Source organism: Macrobrachium nipponense, chromosome 12, assembly GCF_015104395.2.
Source record: "Macrobrachium nipponense isolate FS-2020 chromosome 12, ASM1510439v2, whole genome shotgun sequence".
NCBI classification, from domain to species: domain Eukaryota; kingdom Metazoa; phylum Arthropoda; class Malacostraca; order Decapoda; family Palaemonidae; genus Macrobrachium; species Macrobrachium nipponense.
In genome coordinates, this window is record NC_087205.1 from 47,913,795 (window position 1) to 47,936,576 (window position 22,782).

The window sequence follows — 22,782 nt, forward strand, 5'->3', positions numbered from 1 at the left end:
CACATTTATGCAACGAGTATCACGTTAAAACCATACTTTCAACATTCTCTTTTGCTGTTTTTGAACTAATGTAACTAGAAGATGGGATAAAGTTAGGTTATTGTAATTGGTCTCTCATAAAATCGGATTATCGTAAGACAAATTATCTTTGACTTGAACACTACAGCTACCTTATTATATCTTTACATACTCTAGACACTCAAAGGATTAAAGCTAGGCTTTTTTTCACTTTACAGTATTTATAATACTATAATGTGCTGTACAGTAAATTCTATAGTACTATACTGCATAAATAATTTTACTTATTGCGCCATTGCAGGATTATGGTGCTGTATGACTGGCCTAGGGCGCTGTTACCTGGTCTAGTATTCCGAAAGGAGGTGTGCAACGGCCGTAGGCTTTAAAATCGCTTAGCGTCAAAAATCGCACAACATTGGCAGCCAGGAATGGAACCCCTGCCACTAACTGAGGGCCTCCTGTATTTGATTGGGCTGTTTCTCTAGCACAAATATTGTATAATTTAAGCATTTCATTTTCCATACACAGACAAGGAAACATACACACAGTAAGTTTACATATATAAATATATATATATATATATAATATATATATATATAATATATATATAGATATATATATATATATATCATCAACATTAGCAGCAGCTGTTGCTAGTCCACTGCAAGACAAAGGCCTCAGACATGGTGTGCCACTCCCATCTGTCAGTGGTCTTTCTATGCCATTCTATGCCCACAAACTTTCTTAGTTCATCAATCTTCCCTTCCTTCCTTTGCTTTGTTTGCTATCTCTAGGGACCCATTCTGTTAATCTTTTTGTCCACCTATTATCTGACATTCTCATCATATGTCCTGCTCACACCCATTTCTTGTTCTTACTTGTTGTTAGAATATCCTCTACTTTAGTTTGCTCTTGTATCCATGTTGCTCTTTTTCTGTCTCTTAGTGTCATTTCCATCATTATTCTTTTCATAGCTCTTTGAGTTTTAACTACAGTAGATTCACCTCAGCCGTGCATTTGATGTCTAGGCCAGTCCCTTACGATGCTCCTGATTAGCTGTTGATGAGCCAATGACAGGGCTGGAAACTCTCAGTCTCTCTCAAAAATTCATATAGGCAAGATGTATGTTCCATCTCTCCTGACGGATGCTTTTGAAAGACTTATCCCTCAGGAGTGGTGGAACATACATCCTGCCTATGTGAACTCTTGAGAGAGAGAGAGTCTCCAGCTCTGTTATTGGCTTATCAACACCCAATCAGGAGCGTAGTAAGGGACTGGCCTAGACATAAGATGCACTGGTGATGTGAATCTACTATACCTTATGTTCTAAGGCTTTAGTAAGGCTCCAGGTCTCTGATGCATAAGTTAATACTATTAGGACTTTCTGTTTAAATACTCATCTTTTTAGAGAAAGTGGCATTTTACTTTTCACAATCTCATTTTGTTTACCAAAAGCTCTCCATCCCATGCTTATCCTTCTTTTAATTTCAGTCTCATGCCCTAGGGAAACACTTACTGTCTGCCCCAAATACGGATATTCATTAACAATCTCTAGAGGTTCATCCATAACCTTTATTTGTTGTCGCTCTTCATTTTCATTGAACATTATCTTAGTTTTACTCATTCATTTTCAGTCCATTTCTGCTTTCTTTATTCAAATCTTCTATCATTTTTTGTAAATCCTCGCCTGATTCACTGAGTAGAACTATGTCATCTGCAAATCTTAAGTTGTTAAGGTATTCCCCATGAATGTTAATTCCTTACTTTTCCCCCATCTAAATTCTTAAAAACTTCTAGGCACGCTGTGAATAATTTAGGAGATATGGGGTCTCCCTGTCTAACTCCTATCTCAACTGAAAATTTCTCACTGTCTTTATGTAGTTTTAGGATTGCTGTACTACCCATATAGGTATCTTTAAATGTTCTAACATAAGATTCACCCATTCCTTGCTTTTGAAGGGCTTTTCATTTCTGCTGAAGATTTGAAAGAATCAAAAGCTTTCTCATAGTCTACAAATACCATATATAGTGGTTTGTCATACTCTGCTGATTTTTTCCTTTAGCTGGTTAACTGCATGGATATGGTCAGTTGTTGAATACCTGCTTCTAAAACCTGCCTGCTCTCTTGGTCTTGGTTGATTAAAGTCTAGCTGTCATTCTATTTGGCCTAATATGATCTTTGTATATATACACATATTATATATATAATTTTATACATTAAAATATCTATATCTATCTATCTATCTATATATGTACACACACACTCACATTATATATATATATATACATATATATATAATATATATATATATATATATATAGATATATATATATATATAATATATATATATATATTTTATTACTATATAATATAATTATGGTTATGAGTAATGCATTGTATATTATGGGAACTGGTTTTAAAAATGGTTCTGTTACAACAGAATTCCATCTAATAAAAGGAGCCCATAAAAATGCTAAAATATAGAGAAAAATACTATATCTCAGAAACTGCAGTCTCCCTATTCAGGTAGATGAATGAGAAAAGTTACAGAAAAGGTGGCATTTATACCAAGAGATCCATCCACAGGTAAGCCAATTCAGGTCACTCCCACTGATAATCTTCCTTTAATTCTCTTAAGCGTTGGTTGTATGAAAACTTTATCAATAAAATCTGTATCCCATGAGCCCTTTGAGATGTTCATTACCTGTCTCTATTAATCAAGGCTGATTCCATCATCTGACTTTTGTACAGGCAGTTGCTGCTATAAATTATGCATGACAAATTTAAGTTTATTCTGTGGTTCTGTTCATTTATATGGTTGAAAATATATACACAGTGGACAATCACTTTCAAATGCTTCACTTTGTTGCAAATTTTTGTGGAATGTATCTTTCAATTTTGTGGAAACTTTTACCAATTCACAAATTTTCCTATGGAAAGTATCACTATAATTATCAATAATTTGCTTTTTTTCATAGAGCAAGACTGTATTCACTAATTTCTGTATTTTTTCTGTCAGTGAAATAATGTCCTATCGTTATTTTCCTGTTTTTTAATTAACCCTTAGGAGCTGGAGTAAAAAATCAATATGGAGCACCCCAGTCCAGGGAAACTTTGAAGCTGGCCAATTTAAGAAAAAAACGCATCAATGAAGGATATGCAAATGCACATGGTGTAAGAAAAATAATTCTAAATAAATTTTCCCTACCTTCCATGATTAGTTGAAAATGACTATTTGCAACAACTTGTGGGGTCTTACAAGATAATCATACATTTTACCAAGTGATTAATATTTTTTCTGATAAATAACTATCTTATTTTGTGTAATTAAAATTAAAGCTCACACAATATCAAATCATGTGAGAAATAAAATCAGTAACAAATTCTGAGCAAATTTGTTGTAAAATATTTACGTAAATTTCATGAGAACGAAGATGAAGTAACTTTTTTTTTTTTTTTAATTTATACATGTTTCTAATATTTCTTTGCACCTTTCTTTACAAAATTACTTTTAAAACTGACTTACTATCATAAAAGACAAGAACTATAACCAACAGTAACCCCTTGGTATATTTATGAGCAAATTTATAAAAAGACGTCATGTGAAACAGAAAGGCAGTACATGGTCCCATGATGTCAAGATCACAACACTCTCATGAGCCGCCCACTTCATCTGAGCCAGTCTAAAAGTTGCCATTAGTGAATTTATAGGCTACAGAAGTAATGGCATCTCTTTCCCACCCCATTCCCCCAAATCGGTGGCATGTAATACTGTTCCTCACCATAAGTGAATCCATCCACCACCCAAACCTGTTTTACTATTCATGTGAGGATATCCATACATTAAGGGTTAAAGGACATGTATATACTGAGAGAGAGAGAGAGAGAGAGAGAGAGAGAGAGAGAGAGAGAGAGAGAGAGAGAGAGAGAGAGAGAGAGAGCCGAGGTCCTTATGTACCGTAAGGTCTAAGTCAGAAACTGGCTTGGGACAAGACTTGGCAGGCACAGCTGGGGAGGAGAGTAAGAATATTGTTGCCTACGCATGAAGTTCGGATTTTAAATATTTTACGGTAATTAGGTGAGAAACATCATCAGTTAGAAAAATATTTTCTTGGGTGATAATCATAAACAACTAAACTTGTAATGAAATATGATACAAAAATTCTAAGTAAAAAGTATGGCAGCAATGAACTTCCTCTGTTTTCGTGTTTTTTTTAATGTGTATGGTATAGTAACTGCTTTTTCATTAAAGGATATGTACAGTACAGTACAGTACTGATATACAGGAGAGAGAGAGAGAGAGAGAGAGAGAGAGAGAGAGAGAGAGAGAGAGAGAGAGAGAGAGAGAGAGAGAGAGAGAGAGAGAGAGAGAGAGAGAGAGAGAGAGAGATTCTGTCATCTGAGAACTTGCTACTGGTGGTTTTTGTGTGTATATGTTGCCTACTTATGAAATTCGATGCTAAATATATATTGGGGCAAATTACTGAAATGGTAAGCACCTGCTGGACGTAAGTGTGACACTATGTGTGGTGATTCTTTACACCCTAACGAACAAATCTGGTCATGGATATTTAGAATTTAGGTTTGTGTTCTTGAGAATCCATGCCCCTTTTGACCACACTCTTCACGGGTTCACCAAATTCTCATTTTCCACCACAGACTTATCATTTGAACAAAGTCTGGATTGTTTTACAAGTATTTTATGGTGCTGAGTTGATTTTTCACACTTTCAAATGGACCAGACATGTTTTTGTGTCAGTATTTGGAGTGTTCAGCATATACATTACAGACAAATAAAAGAAATCTTTTGAAAAGCTGTTTTCTGTTAAATAATTTTCTTCCTTTACAAGCTATGCCTTCATGTGTACACATTTTAAGTAAAACTTAGCAAATAATTAGTTCTTGCAGCACAGATATGAACAAGTGATACATAGATGAAGAAGGTGTCACTTCTTACCCATGAAAAGTGTTTGGAGAAGCACATATCCTTGTCTATTTGTCACACATGCACTTGCACTGCTGCATGCATCCAAGTCCAACCTTTCCCCAAGAACATCTTTTGCATCCACTGTCAGTCTTACATGCACACTTAACCAGTTCACAGAAAGCTGCAGAGGCTGCTGGATGGGTTGTCCACACGGGAGCCCAGGATCTGGTGGTTTCACCCTTGATCCAGCCCCAGTTTTCTGGAGAAGGTGCTGCTTGCTGTGGCTTACCACAGGTGGCCCACATACTTGTTTGATAGGCTGCACAATTTAAATGCTGCAGTAAGGCATCTAGTGTTGGTGGAATGCCATCCATTGTCTTGCTTCTTTGGCAGGACAGTTCCTTGTGTGCTTCACTGACAGACTCCAGCTGGCTGGTTTTGTCATATAAGACAACTAGCGTTCCAGGCGCTTGAAGTGATCTCCATCAATGTCTATGGGAGTGTAAGGATGCTCTGCCATCAGAATGGAGGCATCTGTCACCTCAGAATAGCACTTCCATGCATCTCAAGCTGTTTTTTTTTTCCTCTTCCATAGAAAGAAGATGAAGTTGCAACCAGTAAAACTGTGGAATACAGGCAATGCCACACACTTCTCCTTTCCCAAGGCCTGAGCAATAGCAATGATGTGGATGTAGGTAAACTTCTTCCATACCCAAAAGGCCACCCTTATGTCTGCTGCTGGACATATGTTTCCGAGATGTTAGAACTTTCCAAGCAGGATGACATCATCATCAGTGTCAACGGTAAGCACCATGCATTTTGCAGTCATTCTTCAAAGCTTCTTGCAAGTGAAGGACAATCCAAGTGTCCGCCCTTTTGTGATCACATTGCAGCATACTTTGGTTTGACCCTGTCATGACAATCCCCTGACCACATGTGGCAATGACTTCCTTCTCTGGGGGAAACTTGCTCTTTGCAATTTTGTCTGAGAGGAATGCAAACAGTTCCTGCTTGTTGTCTGAGTCTCTGAGAAAGTCATGCCATTTTACAGGAATCTTATTCTGACCCCTAACTTTCCTGCATGTTCCCTTTCCCCTCTTTTCTCTTGTCAATTCCTTGATGCTGTTCTTTGTATATGTCCCAAACGACATCCAGTCTTTGAGCACTCTCCAGCTGGTCTCTGAGGTAGGGGAGAAACACAGCATCTACGTATTCTTCAAATGTTGAAACCCCACCAGTTGGCAAAAAGTGCACAACAGCAGCACCATCTGCAACTTTCATGTCAAAGGTACTAGGGAGTTCTGCTTCTGATGCTGGTTTCTCCGATGCAAACTAGGACAGTTGTCAGATTCTTCTGCTTCAGCAACACCCTAAAGGCATGCTTCAATGTCCTCATCACCCAACTCTTTTGCATCAGCAGAACTCTGACTCTTCGTCTGTGTTGCCTCCATCAGACATGTCATCAGGTCCGACTTTGTCCCCAGGAGTAATCTGCCTCTGTCTGAAAGGGCAGGTGGACATTTGTTGTTGTTCTGCACAAAAAAAAAAAAAAAAAAAAAAAAAAAAAAAAAAAAAAAAAAAAAAAAAAAAAAAAAAAAAAAAAAAAAAAAAAAAAAAAAAAAAAAAAAAAAAGGTGTCCACATCCATTTATCTGTGCTGTGCCACAATGTACAGACATGAGAAGAGATCCACATCAGTCTTCAGCATTGCAATCTTCTCTGATTGTTTTGTCTTTACATTTGGCGCTGATGACCTGAACAATGGCAGTGAGTTCTTCTTGACCGAGGTGTGGATGGACACATTGCACTCCAGCAGCACAGATTTCATGTAGCCCTCAAACTGCTGCTTACCAAGTGCCTCCACATTGCAACTGTACTCACAACTGATTCGACCAACACATCACAGGTGTCCAAAGTTAGAAGCTTGAGACTTGTGCAAGAAAGGGCTGCCCATTGCAGAGATGGTTTGTGAAAGACCCACTGACCACTGTACGAAGTTTTTCTGTGTAGATAGGCCTTCTTCATGGTGAAGATGGTTTTCATTTTCTTCTGTGAAGATGTCTTCCTCAAACTCTTTCAGGAGTCATGCTTGCTCAGGAACTGCAAGTATCCACTTTCGAAAGGCTGTGGGGTTCTCCCTCAGCCCAAGAGCACTGCCTGCACCTTTCACCCTCTTGTTATTCTGTTCATGTCCTTGGTCCACAGGCACTGAGAAGCGGTTGGTCATCTTAGAAACAACCCACTGTCCGTTCTGAGCAAATTCTTGCACAATGGGAGAGGAAGATGCTCCATATCACGAATGTGCACGGGTAACCAACGAGCGTAGTTGTGTTGGTCAAGAGAGAAGAACCAGGGTGCAAAATCCTTCAGTGCTTCACATATAACTGGAAATTTCCTTTACAGTGAGCCCTAACAAAGATGAGAACCAGGAGCTCTAACCTGAGGACTGTATTCCAGTACTGGAATGTTGGACTCTTGTCAATCATGTCCTGTCTCCATGCTTCTTTTGCCTCTTCTGTTTGAGGTAAGTCTGTTTGGGAGAAGGCATCTTGCTGGAGCTTCGCAAGGGCAAGAGCACTGATCTGATGTTTGCCGTGTCTTGGTAATGTGGCAGCAGTTGAGAAAAGAATGGACTGTACCAGATGAGGCCACAGAAGCCTGTGTCAGCACAGTTGTCCATCTTGACCCCTCCAGGTAATCTCCAAGGGTCTTCCACATTGTCTGTTCAATGTGGAGACCACCAAGCATGACCACATACTGATCCTCTCCATGAGTCTCAGGCCAGTTCCATTGTATGTACTTTGCAAGAGCATACAAAGGAGCATCCACGGCCATAACAGGAATTTGGCCAAGGCTGAGGAACAGAATTGCTTAGCGCAGAACATCCATACTATGCTTGATCATTGGGGCAGTTGCTGCCTTTTCATAGAATAGTGGCAAAAGCTGTGTGATAACTGGCTGGGCATCACCCAACTTGGTGTCATCTTGCTGAGATGCGTGATAGGCATTCCATAAAGCAACAAACAAACATAATTTAAGAGGCTCCCCCCAATCAATGACAAATAAAGCTCAGATGGGGACCCGCTGGACAATACAAACTTGGAATTCTGAAAAGATCACATCTGATGAACTTGGAATGGTATAAAAAAGTGGACTCGGATCATCCAAAACCTCTAAGATGATCCACACTTTACCCCCTTCTGACCCCGCGAGGGGCGTGGTCAAAAGGGGCGTAGCATCTTGAGAATGCAAACCTAAATTTTAAATATACATGACTAGATTTGTTCATTAGGGTCTAAAAAACCACCACAAAGTGTTACACTTATATCCGCCAGGTCCCCATCTGAGCTTTAGTTGTCTTTAAGCTGCCCACTAATATTTAAGGTGATTAAAGTAATACCCCAAACTTATGCGATTCAATTTGTGTGAATTCACAATAGCCCAAAGTTTTCATCGGAACCTAACTCATTATCATACATGAGTTCTTCACAATAGTGCAAACATTTACAAATCCTCCAGAAACCCTGCACAAATGTTTATGCCTAATTTATTATGTAAATTTTCAAGTTTTAAAGATTTTCTGTATAAAATCTTTACTAAAAATGTATTAATTTTATTTTTGTACATGCATAAATATGATACAAAGGTAATTACAGCACCTACAGTTAGTGCATATACATACTTTTACAAGATGCAATACCCATTCACAAAGTTACTGCACTTTTCAAAGATGATGTCCCTCCAGAAACTTTGTTTAATTTCTGAAGTACATAATAGTACACTAAAATTAGTATAAATTTTCATGCTTTTAAGTGTAAAATCAGTATGGAGATCTTGTGTATGCTATTTATATTTTTGAAAATATATATGAAGGCAGTACACATACATAATTCAGTGTTTGTCATTATATAAGACCTCCATGATCAACAAGTTAAACATATCAGAAACATAACAGAGTTGTCGTTCTGTGAAAATTACTTTCTTAACCTCGGAGAAAAGTGCCAATCACGGGGGTGGAAACCCTCAGTCTCTCTCGAGAGTTCACATAGGCAGGATGTATGTTCCATGTCCCCTGAAGGATATTGCTTTCAAAAGTATCCATCAGGAGAGGTGGAGCATACGTCCTTCTTATGTGAACTCTTGAGAGAGACAGAGTTTCCAAATTCCAGCCATGTGACTGGCTTATCAACAGCCAATCAGGAGCATCGTAAGGGACGGGCCTAGACATCAAATGCGAGTCTACTATAGTAGAATCTGTATGTACTATGATACGTAATTACGTACAGCACATACAGTTAATGTACTTCCCGAAGATGTGATCCCATTTGCACTTTTTAAAGATGATATCCCTCCAGAGTTTCATCTCACATGACCTGGAGATGATGCCATTTGGGTGGGCTGGTTTGATAATATGAATTTTTTAATGTACTAAAACATATCAGAGACGTAACCTAGAGTTGAATTAAGTGTCGTTCTGTAAAAATTACACTTTGTTAATCTGAAAGAAAAATGATGTTGCAATCTGTATTACTGTACAAAATACAGTAATAAATTGCACTGATATAAAACCCCAAATCACATCGTTGAAGTCTATCTGGCGTGGGTGATGATGTAGGCTCCATAGACACATACCATTGGCTAGAAAGAATAGAGGCAACCAATCACAGAGCAGGACAACAGCCTTTGTTGGATGCTGGGATGCTTGCTTCGTCTCACCGTCAGTTCAACCCACTAGTATCAGTACCTATCCTGTTCATATGTTGAAAATTGTGCTTTTGTTATATTTTACATAGTACGCACTTTAACCACCAAGATGACTAAATGTCAAGCACCTTCTAGGGCTTTTAGAAGTCTTCCTAAGAAGCAGAGGAAGGTGATGACGATAGAATAAAAAGATACAGAAATTTGGAAAATGGCCTCCAAGAGCTACCTAAATAAGGCGAAGCAGGTTTCAATGAAGAGAGACCCAAACATAGTGAAGATGGAATCTGCCCTTGCAGTATGGACAGAACACTGCTGTAAAAGACATCCCGTTGCAAGGCAACTTGATTTGGGAGAAGGCTTTGAAGCTTTATAAGAAGATTGTGGAAGAGGGTACTACAGAAGAGCCACAGCCAGGAACATCGTCAACATCACCAGGCAGTGGAAGTTTTCAGGTTAGCAGGGGATGGTTTGACAATTTTTCTAAACGGTTTAACGTCAGGAGTGTGACGAAGCTGCACGGAGAGGCTGCATCCGCTAATGTCAAAACTGCAGAGAGGTATCCTGAGACCTAAGAAATCATCCAGGAGATGGGATACAGGCCTGAACAATTCCTCAACGTGAATGAAACTGGACTTTTCTGGAAGAGAATGCCACCAAGAACATGCTTGATGAAGGAAGAAGCCAAAGCTCTTGGATTTAAACCCCTAAAAGGACAGGGTCACACTCATTATATGTGGGTCCTAAAAAAAACCCTCAAAAACAACAATAAGAATACCTTACCTATCTACTAGATGCATAACTCCAAGGCCTGGATAACCAAAGTCTTAACATCTGACAGGTTCCACCGATGTCTCATCCCTGAAGTGAAAACCTACCTTTCTAACTCAGACTTTGATTTTAAGGTGTTGCTAATCATGGACAATGCTGGAGGGCACCCCACAAATCTGTCTCATGATGGTGTGTAGATTGAATTCCTCCCTCCCAACACCACCTCCCTCATACAACCTATGGACCAAGGAATGATACGTGCATTCAAGGCCCTCTACACACATAATGCTCTGAAACACCTGGTGAATGCAATGGATACAATGGAGGGCTTCACATTAGAAGAATATTGGAAGACATTCAAAATTGCATCGTGCCTTTCAATAATTCAGTCTGCCCTCCAAGACATGAAAAAAGAAACACTGAATACATTCTGGAAAAAGCTGCGGCGAGATGCAGTCCACGACTACAAGAGGAAAAAGGATCTGCAAAAAAACAAGAGGATGACGAGGGTCTTTCAACTGATCGTCTTAGGATAATCCTTAGGAAGCAACAGGAGGTGCTAGCCCATATAGAAGAGTGGGATCCACAATTTGAATGTGCTATGAAGGTGAAAAATGCCATAGAATTGGCCATGGAGACTTACAGAACCCTCTACCAAACCATGAAAAAGCAGCAGCAGCAGCAGAGCAAAATAACTTGGTTCGTCACTCCAAAATCCAATCCTTCGCAAGAACCCCCACTCAAAGAAGCCCCAGCAGAAGTACCTATAGCAGCCCTGGCAGAAGAGTTTCCTCTATCGGAAGAGGAGGACTCTGAGGAGCTGTAACTCCTCTAGTACACTGTTCAGTCATCTTCATCGTCGTTCATCGTACTGCACAGCTAATTCATCATCATCTTCAACATTCATCACTGGTGAGTACGCATACTTACTGTTTTTTTTTTATTTACAGTCCAATACATTTCTAATGTACATAAAGTATGTCTCTCTCTCTCTCTCTCTCTCTCTCTCTCTCTCTCTCTCTCTCTCTCTCTCTCTCTCTCTCTCTCTCTCTCTCTCTCTCTCTCTCTCTCTCTCTCTGTCCGCTACAGGTTCGATATTATAATAAACAAAAAAAGATTCAACACCAACAGTTGAAACTGGGAATACAAATATAAAAAGAAACACACACAGAACAAAGGGTTTATTTACAAGCTTACTAACAAAGATACATGCAGAATGGTTTCTCCTATTTACATAACAAAAGTAAAATCTTACAATACAGAACTGGGGAAACAGTGAGGTAATGAAATATTTGCTGGCCAGTTTTGCAGCTGTCGAAAATTAATGCTCGAAGCGACGGCTTCACAAAGGAGAACTGTAGAACTTCAGACGTCTTCTTGACTCCGTACTGCAGAAAGCAATGTCTACTCTTGATACTCGAAGGGCAGGTTACTCCTCAAAACCACCTTGTAGGAACTTTCTTCTCTGAAAGCTTGCTCAACATCGAAGTATCTGTCGCTCTCTCTCTGACTGGAAGACTTGACCCGATTCCGATCAAACTCTCGTGCGCCTTCTTCCTCTCTTATCCTTCGTCTCTTCCTTCTTCTCTTATCTCTCTCTGATGATCTCTCACTGATGATCTCTGCTACTTCATCAGTCGTATATACGGCGATCTGGGGGTGGGGCCTACCAGCGAACGTCACACTCCCGAGACGACAGGAACGTTTTAGAATTATCTAGGCAAATAGTTACATCATATTACGCGGCGACACGTCAGAGCCTGTTGAGTTCCATATCCCACCAGGTGATTCTATAATATCATGAGAACAGGCAACTCCAACACATGCGCGAATGCCTCCTGGCAGCAGACCTACTTGAAGAAAATGCATTTTCCTTTCCTTTAATATATTTTACTTCGCTACAGAGCGATTACCATGACACTCTCTCACCAGTATATGATTTTAAATTGATTGTAGTTTACCTTCACCCTCTGCAAACATTATGTATGTGCATACATGTTTTCTTTATTTCATGGAATTGTGTACCTTTCTTATGACTGACTTATGAAGTTTGCTTAGTGATGTAATGAAAACTACTTTTACTCTGAGGGAAAAAGAAAATGGCATCCCATGAATTAGAGGTAATGTTAGTAATGTACGAACTGACTTTTAAATCACATTAAAGTAACTTTAATTTCATTTAAAAGTTAGCTTAATACTTAGGGAGCATGATTAGGGTCATATTTAGTGTAAAAATTCTAGAAGCAAGCATTTATGTATTAGCATTTTTAGAGACAGTGCCAAACTTACATGAAACTTCCCCTAGCACAAGGGGGTCTGGAACCTAACCTCCCGTAAGTTTGGGGTATTACTGTTAATCAATATAACAATGCATAGGGTGAGGTGGGTGAATACCAACTGAAGGGGAACTCTGACTGAATGCTCTGGTGCGAAAACTATTTCAAATTTTGTGCTGAAACTCACCACTAACACAGACACCATGTCAGTGAACAACACGAAAGCAACAGGTTTACGCCATCACGACGTCTGTGTTTATCAGGTAGGAAAATCGATTTATTGGATATTTGTTGTAATTTTTCATGCTTCTCACATAGTGTCTCACGTCCGTGAATATGGCGTGACTGTTTCTGGTTGAGTTTCATTACGATATTTAGCCACATTGACATGTTATCGAGTGAAATGAAGTGCGTCCTTTCGAAGTGGCTGCCATAGCATTGTTTGAAAACAAAAACATTGTGCAGGGTACTAGCAACCGTAAACATGTGGGGAAACATCGACCGCCAACATAGATGCGTGAAATTATGAACATTTTGAAATATTTTTGAAGTTTTTAATATTTTGAAATTTTGAATATCTTTGAAATACAAGCAGTCCCCGGGTTACGACGGGGGTTCCGTTCTTGAGAAATGTTGTAAGCCGAAAATCGTTGTAAGCCGGAACATTGTAAAAATATCCTAAAAAAACCTTACTTTTAATCCTTTGGGTGGATTAAAAACTATGTAATCTGCATTCTTATTGCATTTTTCATCAAAAAGACCTTCAAATATTGATTATTTTGCATTTTTGGTGTCATATTTCTTGTGCCAGATCAGCATAGTAGGCGTCGTAACCCTGGATCATGCGTCATAATCCTGGAAATAATTTCTAATGAATATAATTGAAAAGCGCCTTAACCTCAGAACGTTGTAAGCCAAAAGTGGAAGTGTTTTTTGTGTAAAGTTGAAGGTGATATTTAGTGAATTATGATGCAATACCAGTGTCATTATGCTATATCAAAATCCCCTACAGCTTGATAGGACTGAGAGTATTACAAGAATATAAGCATCCCCACCCTAATCAAATTATGGGCAAACCAAGTAGAATGCAGAGTCCTATCCCCAGAACCAGACCCCCCTGGAATCTGTGGTCCAGCCCTGCAGAATAGCTCCGCCTGATATTTCTCAAGTCCAAACACTATTGGGCAGTTGATGGTCCTACCACAGTTCCCACTATTTAGCTAAAGATATAAACCCAGTCCGCCCTATGATATCTTTTTCTATTTATTAGGTCCAATAGATTTTAGTACAAGTGGAAATTCTGCAATAAATAAATCCGATTAAATATCCAATGATATAAGGACTCTTGCCTTGAACCCAAGAACAAATTCCTGGGGTTCAAGAGTCCCCTAACCATGTCAAGGTGGTCCCAAGTTGAGGGGGTGAATAAAGTGTAGTCGAACTCAATTTCTAGAGGACAACCTGGGGACTGGTTAACTGTCCCAGTGTGTGCCCCAACTTATGCTGTTGTCACCTCTGTGTGAGTAAGATGTAGAGCCTCAATAATCCTGAGTCTTTATATCGCTGTGCCAACAAGAACTTTTCTGGCCAAAACCAACTATAAAGGACTTCTTTGTAGTAATTGGTTGGTCTATCTTTACGGAGCCCCTAGGGTACCATGAGAGCATAACTCCTTTGAAGATGAACAGCGGCTATACTGTAAAAAATATACGTAAGTGGAACCTCGGTTTTTGCACATAATCAGTTCCAGAACCTCCCACAAAGCCTGAAACATACAAAAACTGAAACAATAATTCCCATATGGAAGATTATAAATACAAGGACCTATCTGGAGTTACTTCTCTTCATTTTTTACTGGCACTATCTTGGGTTACTTCCCTTCTTTGGTTTTTACTGGCACTAGGACCAGCTCAAGTGTCACTGGACCCCTGTTGCAAAGCAAAACTGTCCAGAAACATGTTTCTGGCATCTCTTTAAAATTTGCCTAAGCAGAACACTGCATTGTCATTAAAGATGTTGGAGAGATAGATTACAACATCTTTGTTGGGATCATAATTCTCCACAAAATCTTTTTCATTACTCCTCTGCAAACATGTCCTTATTCACTGAAGTAGACGCATTATGTATGCCCATTCACTTTATGAATTTTTTAACCAGCCTCTGTTGTCCTTAAATTCACTAACAGTACCACTTATAGGCATTTTCTTACAGTGATTGGCAAGCAACATCCTCCAACATTTTTTGCTAAGAGTTTTCTTAAATTTTATAGTGTTTCTTGTCATTTTTACACAAGGGCTGGCACTTGGAACTTTCTTTAGCCCCATGATGGCTTATTTAGCAGTTGCACTTAAAAAAAAAAAACACACACACACACACACACAAAAGCAGAATGGGTCACAAGAGAACATGAGATGCTTTGTTTGGGTGCTCGGTACGGGCCTTAGTCACAAGATAGCCCCTGGCACGAATGTTTCCAAGTGTCAAAATCCGAGACAAAATTTCTTCAGAAAAATTACATGTAAACTGAATCATGCAAAAACCAGGGCATACAAAAACCGAGGTTCCACTGTATATAATAACTCGGTAATATGATTCAGACATAAAGTAAGATGTCTGGGGGTATCCATGTTAAGATTGCCAAAAAAATTCAAATGAAACAAACACAAACCCATTTAAAGAAACAAACTTAGAGTAAAGATTGGTATGATAACTGCAAGAGGTGAAGGGAAGCATCACATGACATCTGAGTTCTGTTTCAAAGACAAATACAAATCTGTAAAAGATAAAGGGTAAGTACTGTTTCGGACAGGAGAAACTAAAACTACTTGATAGAGAATGCAGCAAGTCTGCCATCAGATCCACTCAATATTGCTCATGAGTCCATTTTTTATCAGTGGAAGCATCATCTAACTGTTTAAATATTCCTGGCATCCCTAGCTGAATACTGGGGCCAACTGCCTATAAGATGATATTATTTCAGTGACAAGTGAATTAAAATGAAATAGGATGTTATAAAAGGCGCAATGTAATCTGTATTTTCAATTGTGTTACATCTGAGGAATATGTGTAAAGAATTTTGAGATCATTCCAGGTATGTGAAGGCATAAAAAAGCCCCATGATTGGTATGTATTGGCCAGTCAGAAAGAACTTGTATCTGTATAATGGTATAACAGTATCACGACATGCTGCCTTGATCAATTTACTACACACTATACTTCATAACTAGGATCAATATAATTAGTTAAAATTTCAAGTGGCTGGTAAAACCTATTTTCATTCCCTGCCTATAAATTTATGATAGTGATATAAACAATCTTAAAATCTCCACAACACATATAGGGTAGGTAAAAATTAAATTAAAAAATACTGAATCATGAAGTCTTTTCAAAGCTTCACTTTTGCCTTCATGCTTCTAAGAGTACAAGCTTGCTTGTAAATGGCACACTATCAACTGCATGATTTACCAATGTAGTGCTTAACACTATAACTATTAAATTAATAGCTGGTAACTATTTCCCTTGCATTTTCGTGCTTCTAGAAGAATATTTTATTTACTATTTTTGCAAGGCAAATCCAACAACTACTGTATAGCAATATGCAACTTGCAAAACAGAAATCCACACATACAAATAGTGCACATAAATGTGTTAAGCCTCATAAATACAGTGAAATTACATTTATTAGAGATAATATACTCATACTACATGCTTTAATTATCCCCATTTGTTTGCAAAGCACAAAAAGCAAAAGCAATGAGCATCTCTTGCCTTATGAATACATGAAGAGGGTTTTCCATGTTGCCAGCATCTCTACAAATACCAAATAAACATTCCTTATAAAAGTACTGCCGCTACCATAATATATGAAAAACATAAGGTATGGGTAAGAGAAAAAGTCAGAATTTCATTTCAATTTATCAGTACAAAATGATAAAAAGGAAACCACCTAGTAGTTTTACTTACATGAGCAAATCCTAGCCATCCTTTCTGCTTAGGATAGAAATCTGGACGATGCATATAAATATGACCCTTCATTGTTCCACCAAAACCAGAGCCTATTTTAAAGAGTCCATGAGCATTATGTATGTACAAGTAATGTCCATCACAAGTCATGGAACTTTCTTCTTTCAACTCTTCACCATCTGAAAAGAAGAACACAAGTGACTTTCAAGTTCCAGTATAGAGCAAGATAAGCATCAACTTTAATTAAAATCCATATTTGTCCCTTCCTTGAGTAAGCTCATGACTTCTCTTTACCTAATTTTTCTTTAGCTGCTCAAATGCACTCAAGTTCAACCATGCCTTTCAATATAATTCTAAAACTACACAGACTGCAGAAACATAAACTATATAGTCTCATTAATTCCAGCAAGTAACCAATGTAGGTTTTCTGTAGATAAGGCATTATGCCTGACTGGATGATATCTATATTCCCAATCATAGGCTTGCTTTGATAAAAGTTGCAAACTATTTTTTCAGTAAAACATCTGAATGTTTATATATACAAAGAACTCTCATAACTTCTTATACGTACATACAGACAAGCATGAAAATTCATATTAATAATATAACAATACAAGCACATAAAAAACAAACTTGTATCAAACAATACACAAAGATCAAACACAAACAAATTGGGCTTCCAATAAAGGGATTTTGATGAAGGAAAAATCTATTTCTGGGCAAGGGCCCGTGTCGCCCAGTGAAATGTCCCTTTAGCACACATTTCTAAGGTAAATATTGCTAACATTACCAGAGAAAAAAGCTAAATTGGAATGTCAGAATATTCTGACTCGCTCACCTTATATAAAAGGTGTCGGTATGGTTTCTGGGGCGAATGAAACCACTACCACGGGTCTCTTACCATTTAGATCCATCCTTCTACAAAATCCTTCTACAAAATCCTCCTACCTGAGAGGGCCGATGCAAGGCCCGCTCCCAGCTACAACTACTACTAGCGCCCCCGACGCCATCACTAGCGCCTCTACCGGTCATCCTTGGAGTTAGCCTGTCAAGCTTGGGCCCAAGGGTGGGGATAAAAACAGGGTGGGATTTCACTGGGCGACACAGGCCCTTGCCCAGAAATAGATTTTTCCTTCGTCAAAATCCCTTTTCTGAGCTCAGCCTGTGTCGTTTCGTGAAATAGTACCAAAGAAATGGCCACAAGCTTGAATAAGGATATAACATGAGTAAGGGAAAAAATAAAAAACAATTAAAATTTAAAGTACTATAATCTAGAAGGACTTATGAACTATAAATGATTATAATACATACTTAAGATTAATTATGATAACTTACATTAATTTTAAAAACTAAATACAAATTCACAGATTAAAGATGTGAGAGTAATCCTAGCATAAAAATAAGGAAACATCACAATAAGTGCCCTTTGGCATCTAAGGCATAGAAAAGGCTACATGGTGGCAGAACCGCAGGAAGGACGTCAGTGAGGCAGGTAGAAAGGAGATCTAGATCTAATTACTAAACTACTTAAGCAGTGTCAGGCGAAACTGTGTTTCCCACTGCCACTGCTGGGAATTTAAGAGCTTCTAAGGACTTGAGGTAGTGACGTTTGAACACTGTCGGAGATTTCCAGCCTGTATACTTTTTCAGATCATCAAAATTCATATGTTGAAAGTAGTTGATCGAGGTAGCTACTGTCCTAATATCGGTAACCTTGGGGAACGAGTCTGGGTTGGCTTGTTTAATAAAGTATAAAATCTGCTGCCTAATTCCTTTTAAGGAAATGGTGCCACCCTTTTCCCTCGTGAACAAAGGGCCAGAGGATCTCATGGCTGTCCTGGTAAGATATGCTCTTATAGCATAAAGAAGGGTCCTGAGGAAGGGGAAGGATCTTCCAAGGGGCCCACCTCATTAATGGATCCTCGTTTTTAGCTAAGAATTGACGATCTGGAGAGAGTAAAACTTCTCCTGAAGGGAGAAATTCTATATAACCTGAGTCTCTAGATAGAGCCGACAGTTCAGATACCCTGGCTCCTGAGGCCAAACTTAGAAGAAATTATGTTTTCCTCAGGAGGGGCAAGAAATCACATGAGTTGTTATCAGTGTCTGAGGCCAGTTTGAGAACATCATTCAAGAACCATGACACGGAATTAGGCCTGTCTGATGGTCTGAGTCTAGCACAGGCTCTAGGGATAGATGAAAAATAGGGGTCTGTTAGATCTATTTTAAAATGATACCGGAAGATCTTCTTTAGTGCTGATTTAGTAGTAGTAATAGTACTGGCTGCTAAACCTTTTTCAAATAATGATCTAAAGAAGGAAACAGCCAGGTTGGTAGTCATAGTCCCCCTCAGAAAATTGGCTAGTTTCTTAACAGCTGAGTCATATTGACGAAGGGTCGATTCTCTTTTATCCGATTCTAGGAATAGGATGTTTTGAGGATCGATATCCGCATCCCTTTTAGCTGCGAACTTCATGAAGTCCATAAAGTTTGGGTTTAGAGAATTCCTGAGGAAGGGAACACAGTCTTCATTTGCACTAGTTGGGATAGCTTGGGATTGGGAATCCGTTGAGGCCAGAGACCCAATTCCAACAGGAGTGGGAACCAATTGGGGGCTACTAGGGCGACTTGTCCCTTGAAGGTCCTGAGTTTGCACAGTACTTTCAGAAGAAGATTCACTGGAGGAAAGATGTAGATCTTCTTCCATTGATTCCAGTCTATGGCCATGGCGTCCGTGGCATAAGCCAGAGGGTCCAGGTTGGGAGCCACATAGCAGGGAAGCTTGTGGTTCGACTCTGTGGCAAAAAGATCCACCTGGAGCCCTGGAATCTGTTGACAGATCCAATTGAATGACCGCCTGTCCAGAGACCACTCCGACTCTAGAGGGACTGAGCGAGACAAGGCATCTGCTATCTCGTCCTTCACTCCCGCTAGGTGTGTAGGACAGGTGCCATTTGTACTTGGCTGCCAGAGAAAATATGGCTATCATGACATGGTTCACATGGCTTGACTTGGAGCCTCCTCTGTTGATGCAGTGTACTACTACTGCACTGTCCAACACCAGCTTGATGTGAGATCCCTTGGCTGGTTGAAGTCTTTTCAGAGTGAGGAATACCGCCATAGCCTCCAGTACCTTGATATGGAGCCGGCGGAATGGAAGGGACCAAGTCCCTTGTACCTTTTTGTACTGAGTGTACCCTCCCCAGCCGCTTAGTGAAGCATCCGTGTGGATAACTAATGCCGGCTGAGGGAATTGGAGAGGAATTGACTTTGATAACCAAGGCGGAGGCGTTTGCGAAGTATCGCCGGGATAGCAGGCAACTTGTCCCGGGACTTGTTGTTTGCTCTCGAGCGCCAAACGCGGTTTATGTCCTTGAGTTTTGCCTTCAGTAGAACGTCTGTTACAGAGGCGAATTGAAGAGAGCCTAGGATCCTTTCCTGGCTTCTCTGGGATGTCTGTTTGCACTTGAGAAATTGCCTGGTTGCTTTGGCTATTTCTTTTCTCTTTGACGACGGAATTGATAGAGTGTGAGAGTTTAAGTCCCACTGAATGCCGAGCCACTGAAAGCGAGAGTCCGGTGTCAACCGAGACTTGGTCTTGTTTATCTGGAACCCTAAGTGTTCCAGAAACTGTATTACTTTGACCGTTGCTTTGTGGCATTCTTCGATGCTTGTTGCCCAAACGAGCCAATCGTCCAGATACGCAACTACCATTATCCCCTGAGACCTGAGTTGTTGAACTACTGTCTCTGCTAATTTTGTAAATACCCTGGGGGCTACATTTAGCCCGAAGGGCATTACCTTGAAGGAGAATGCCTGGTTCCCTAGCCTGAAACCTAGGTACGGGCAGAAGTGTCTTGCCACTGGCACATGATAGTATGCGTCTGTAAGATTGATAGAGGTGGTGACGGCCCAACGGGGAAGTAAGATCCGCACCTGCGAGATAGTCAGCATTTTGAACTTGTCGCAACGAATAAGTTTAGATGGGACAAGTCTAGAATTATTCTTCGTTTGGTTGAGCCTTTCTTTGGCACGCTGAACAAGCGACCTTGAAACTTTAAATGCCTGACTTTTGACACTACTCCTTTCTGAAGGAGTTCTAGGGCATACTCCATCAATTCCGTTGTTGGTTGTTGATAGAAGATCTTGGATGGAGGAGGGCCTTTGGTCCAGCTCCATCCTAGGCCTTTGGACACAATGCTCTGTGCCCAGCTGCTGAACCTCCATCTCTGGCGAAAGAGGAACAGTCTCCCTCCTACCTGAGGGTTCTCACTGGCTTCCCTCGGCTGGATGCTCTTCCGCCACCTTTCTGGCAAAAGGCACCTCTAGCCCTGCTGCCGCTTCCGAACCTATTGAAAGGTTGGAACGACTGGCTCTCAAACACTGGGTTGAAGGCCGGAGAGACAGCAAAGGAGGTGGAAGCTTGACCTTGAGGAGTCAGCAGCAGAAATTGTTGTTGAGGCTGTGCCTTTGATGTAGAAGGCTGTGCCACTTGAGAAACTGGCACTGCCTGAACTACCTGCTGTTGCTGGGAAGCCTGGAAAGGCTGGAATTTCCTAGGCTTTTTGGGTCTCTAGGATGAAGAAGTCAACTCCGGCTTCCTCATACTGGAGAGGCCCCAGCAGACCTTAAGACTCTGGTTGAGTCTTGTCGTCTCATACTGAGCCGAATTGACAACCGATTCCGGGAAAAGGTTGGCACCCCAGATCGAAGCCGCCAGCAACTTATTTGGTTCGTGGCAGATGGTGGCTTCCTGCAGAACATGTTTCCTGCAGTTACGCCTCGCCACGATGAAATCGTACAAATCACATTGTACAGTGTATAATTGTGATTTGGCTATTAATTTGAACAGAGGTTCGTTACCATAAGTAACGGCCGAAATCTCCGTCATGACCAGGGTATTGAGAGATCTGGATAGCCTTGTACGCGCGTCAAATTCAGCCTGAATGAGACTGTCTGGAAGTCTGGGAAGCCGTTCACTGAACTGTATGATTGCGCAGTCCGGCTTTAATTTCCCGACCGAAAAAGTGGCCGGGAGATCTGCCCATAGATCTTCCATACCAGGAAGGAGGAGTGACGTGGGCTCCGTTTCCCGGAGCTGTGGCATCGGCTCGTCTCTCATAGTGGCCTGCATCGTTAACTCCGTCACCTTTGTGGTGAACGGAATGGGAGTCTCTCCGTCCACCACAAACATGGTGAAAGCACTCTTAAACGCTTGCATCCTGGTATTAATGCAATCCCAGTCTTCCAGGCTTCTTAGCCAGTCATGCTGGGCTTGATCCCGACCGAAGATGACGGTCTCTTTTGGGATCTTATCCTCCCTCCTCATAGCTGCCTCTGTAAGGTGGGCGTAACCAATGAAGGGGGGTTGCAAGTTTGCTGGGTGGAACTCGAAGTCCTCAAGCCTTCGAGTTCCACAGTCCGCCAGCGTTAGCATCCCGTCCTAAAAGGGGGCATAGGACGATATCCTCCAGGGATTACTCGCCGTGTAAGGAGGGAGGGCGTTGTAGTCCGGCATGGCCTGAGCTGCCACACCGGGCTGAGGAAGAGCTGTCATAATGTTCTCCCGGAGACCTGCAATGAGGTTCTCCTGACTGGCCAGCCTTTCCGAGATGTCCCGGATCGACTGACCTGACTCCTCAAAGGAAGACGAGATGTGAGAGAGCATCTCCTGGAACTTGTCCTGAACCAAGTTCCCCACCAGACTACCCATTTGCTGCATAAAGTTTGCAGTAAAGGCATCCGAATCAAAGGAACTAGGTTCCTGCTTCTCTCTGGGAGTCTTAGGGCGTGTTCCTGTAGAGGTTGAAGGCTCAGGATCAGACAGGAGCTGAGCCTTGTCTCTGGAGGACTTCCCTCTGGACCCTTTAGAGTGAGAGGACGACTTGGGTTTCTCTGCTCCGGGATGGTGAGCCGGAGTCTTTTGAGAACCACTCGAAGCCGCCTTCTTAGACAGCGTCTTCACTTCACGCTTCCCTTTGACTTTAGGGATAGCCTGGGTGGACTTCAGTCTAACCGAAAGTCCATCCTCTGAGAATCCTTGGAAGGATAAAGAAGAAGGGATAGGGGAAGAAGATCTAGAATGGCCCAAGGGTAACCCATGAGCCCCTACCAAACCTGCCTCAC

The 22,782-nt window shown here is 40.6% G+C and overlaps 1 protein-coding gene across 11 annotated transcripts in view; it reads right to left on the minus strand.

The window, feature by feature from the left end:
• The window catches only part of LOC135224515 (E3 ubiquitin-protein ligase MYCBP2-like), a 1,655,355-nt gene that overhangs the window by 1,261,252 nt on the left and 371,321 nt on the right, over positions 1–22,782 (minus strand). For 10 of the 11 annotated variants that reach the window (XM_064263565.1, XM_064263560.1, XM_064263570.1 and 7 more), the window contains 2 exons: positions 16,657–16,835; positions 16,462–16,503 (listed from right to left, as the gene is read on the minus strand). In XM_064263565.1, the coding sequence (XP_064119635.1) occupies positions 16,462–16,503; positions 16,657–16,835 (221 nt within the window). The remainder of the gene's footprint in view (positions 1–16,461; positions 16,504–16,656; positions 16,836–22,782) is intronic. The other variant, XM_064263568.1, reaches the window with a different exon arrangement.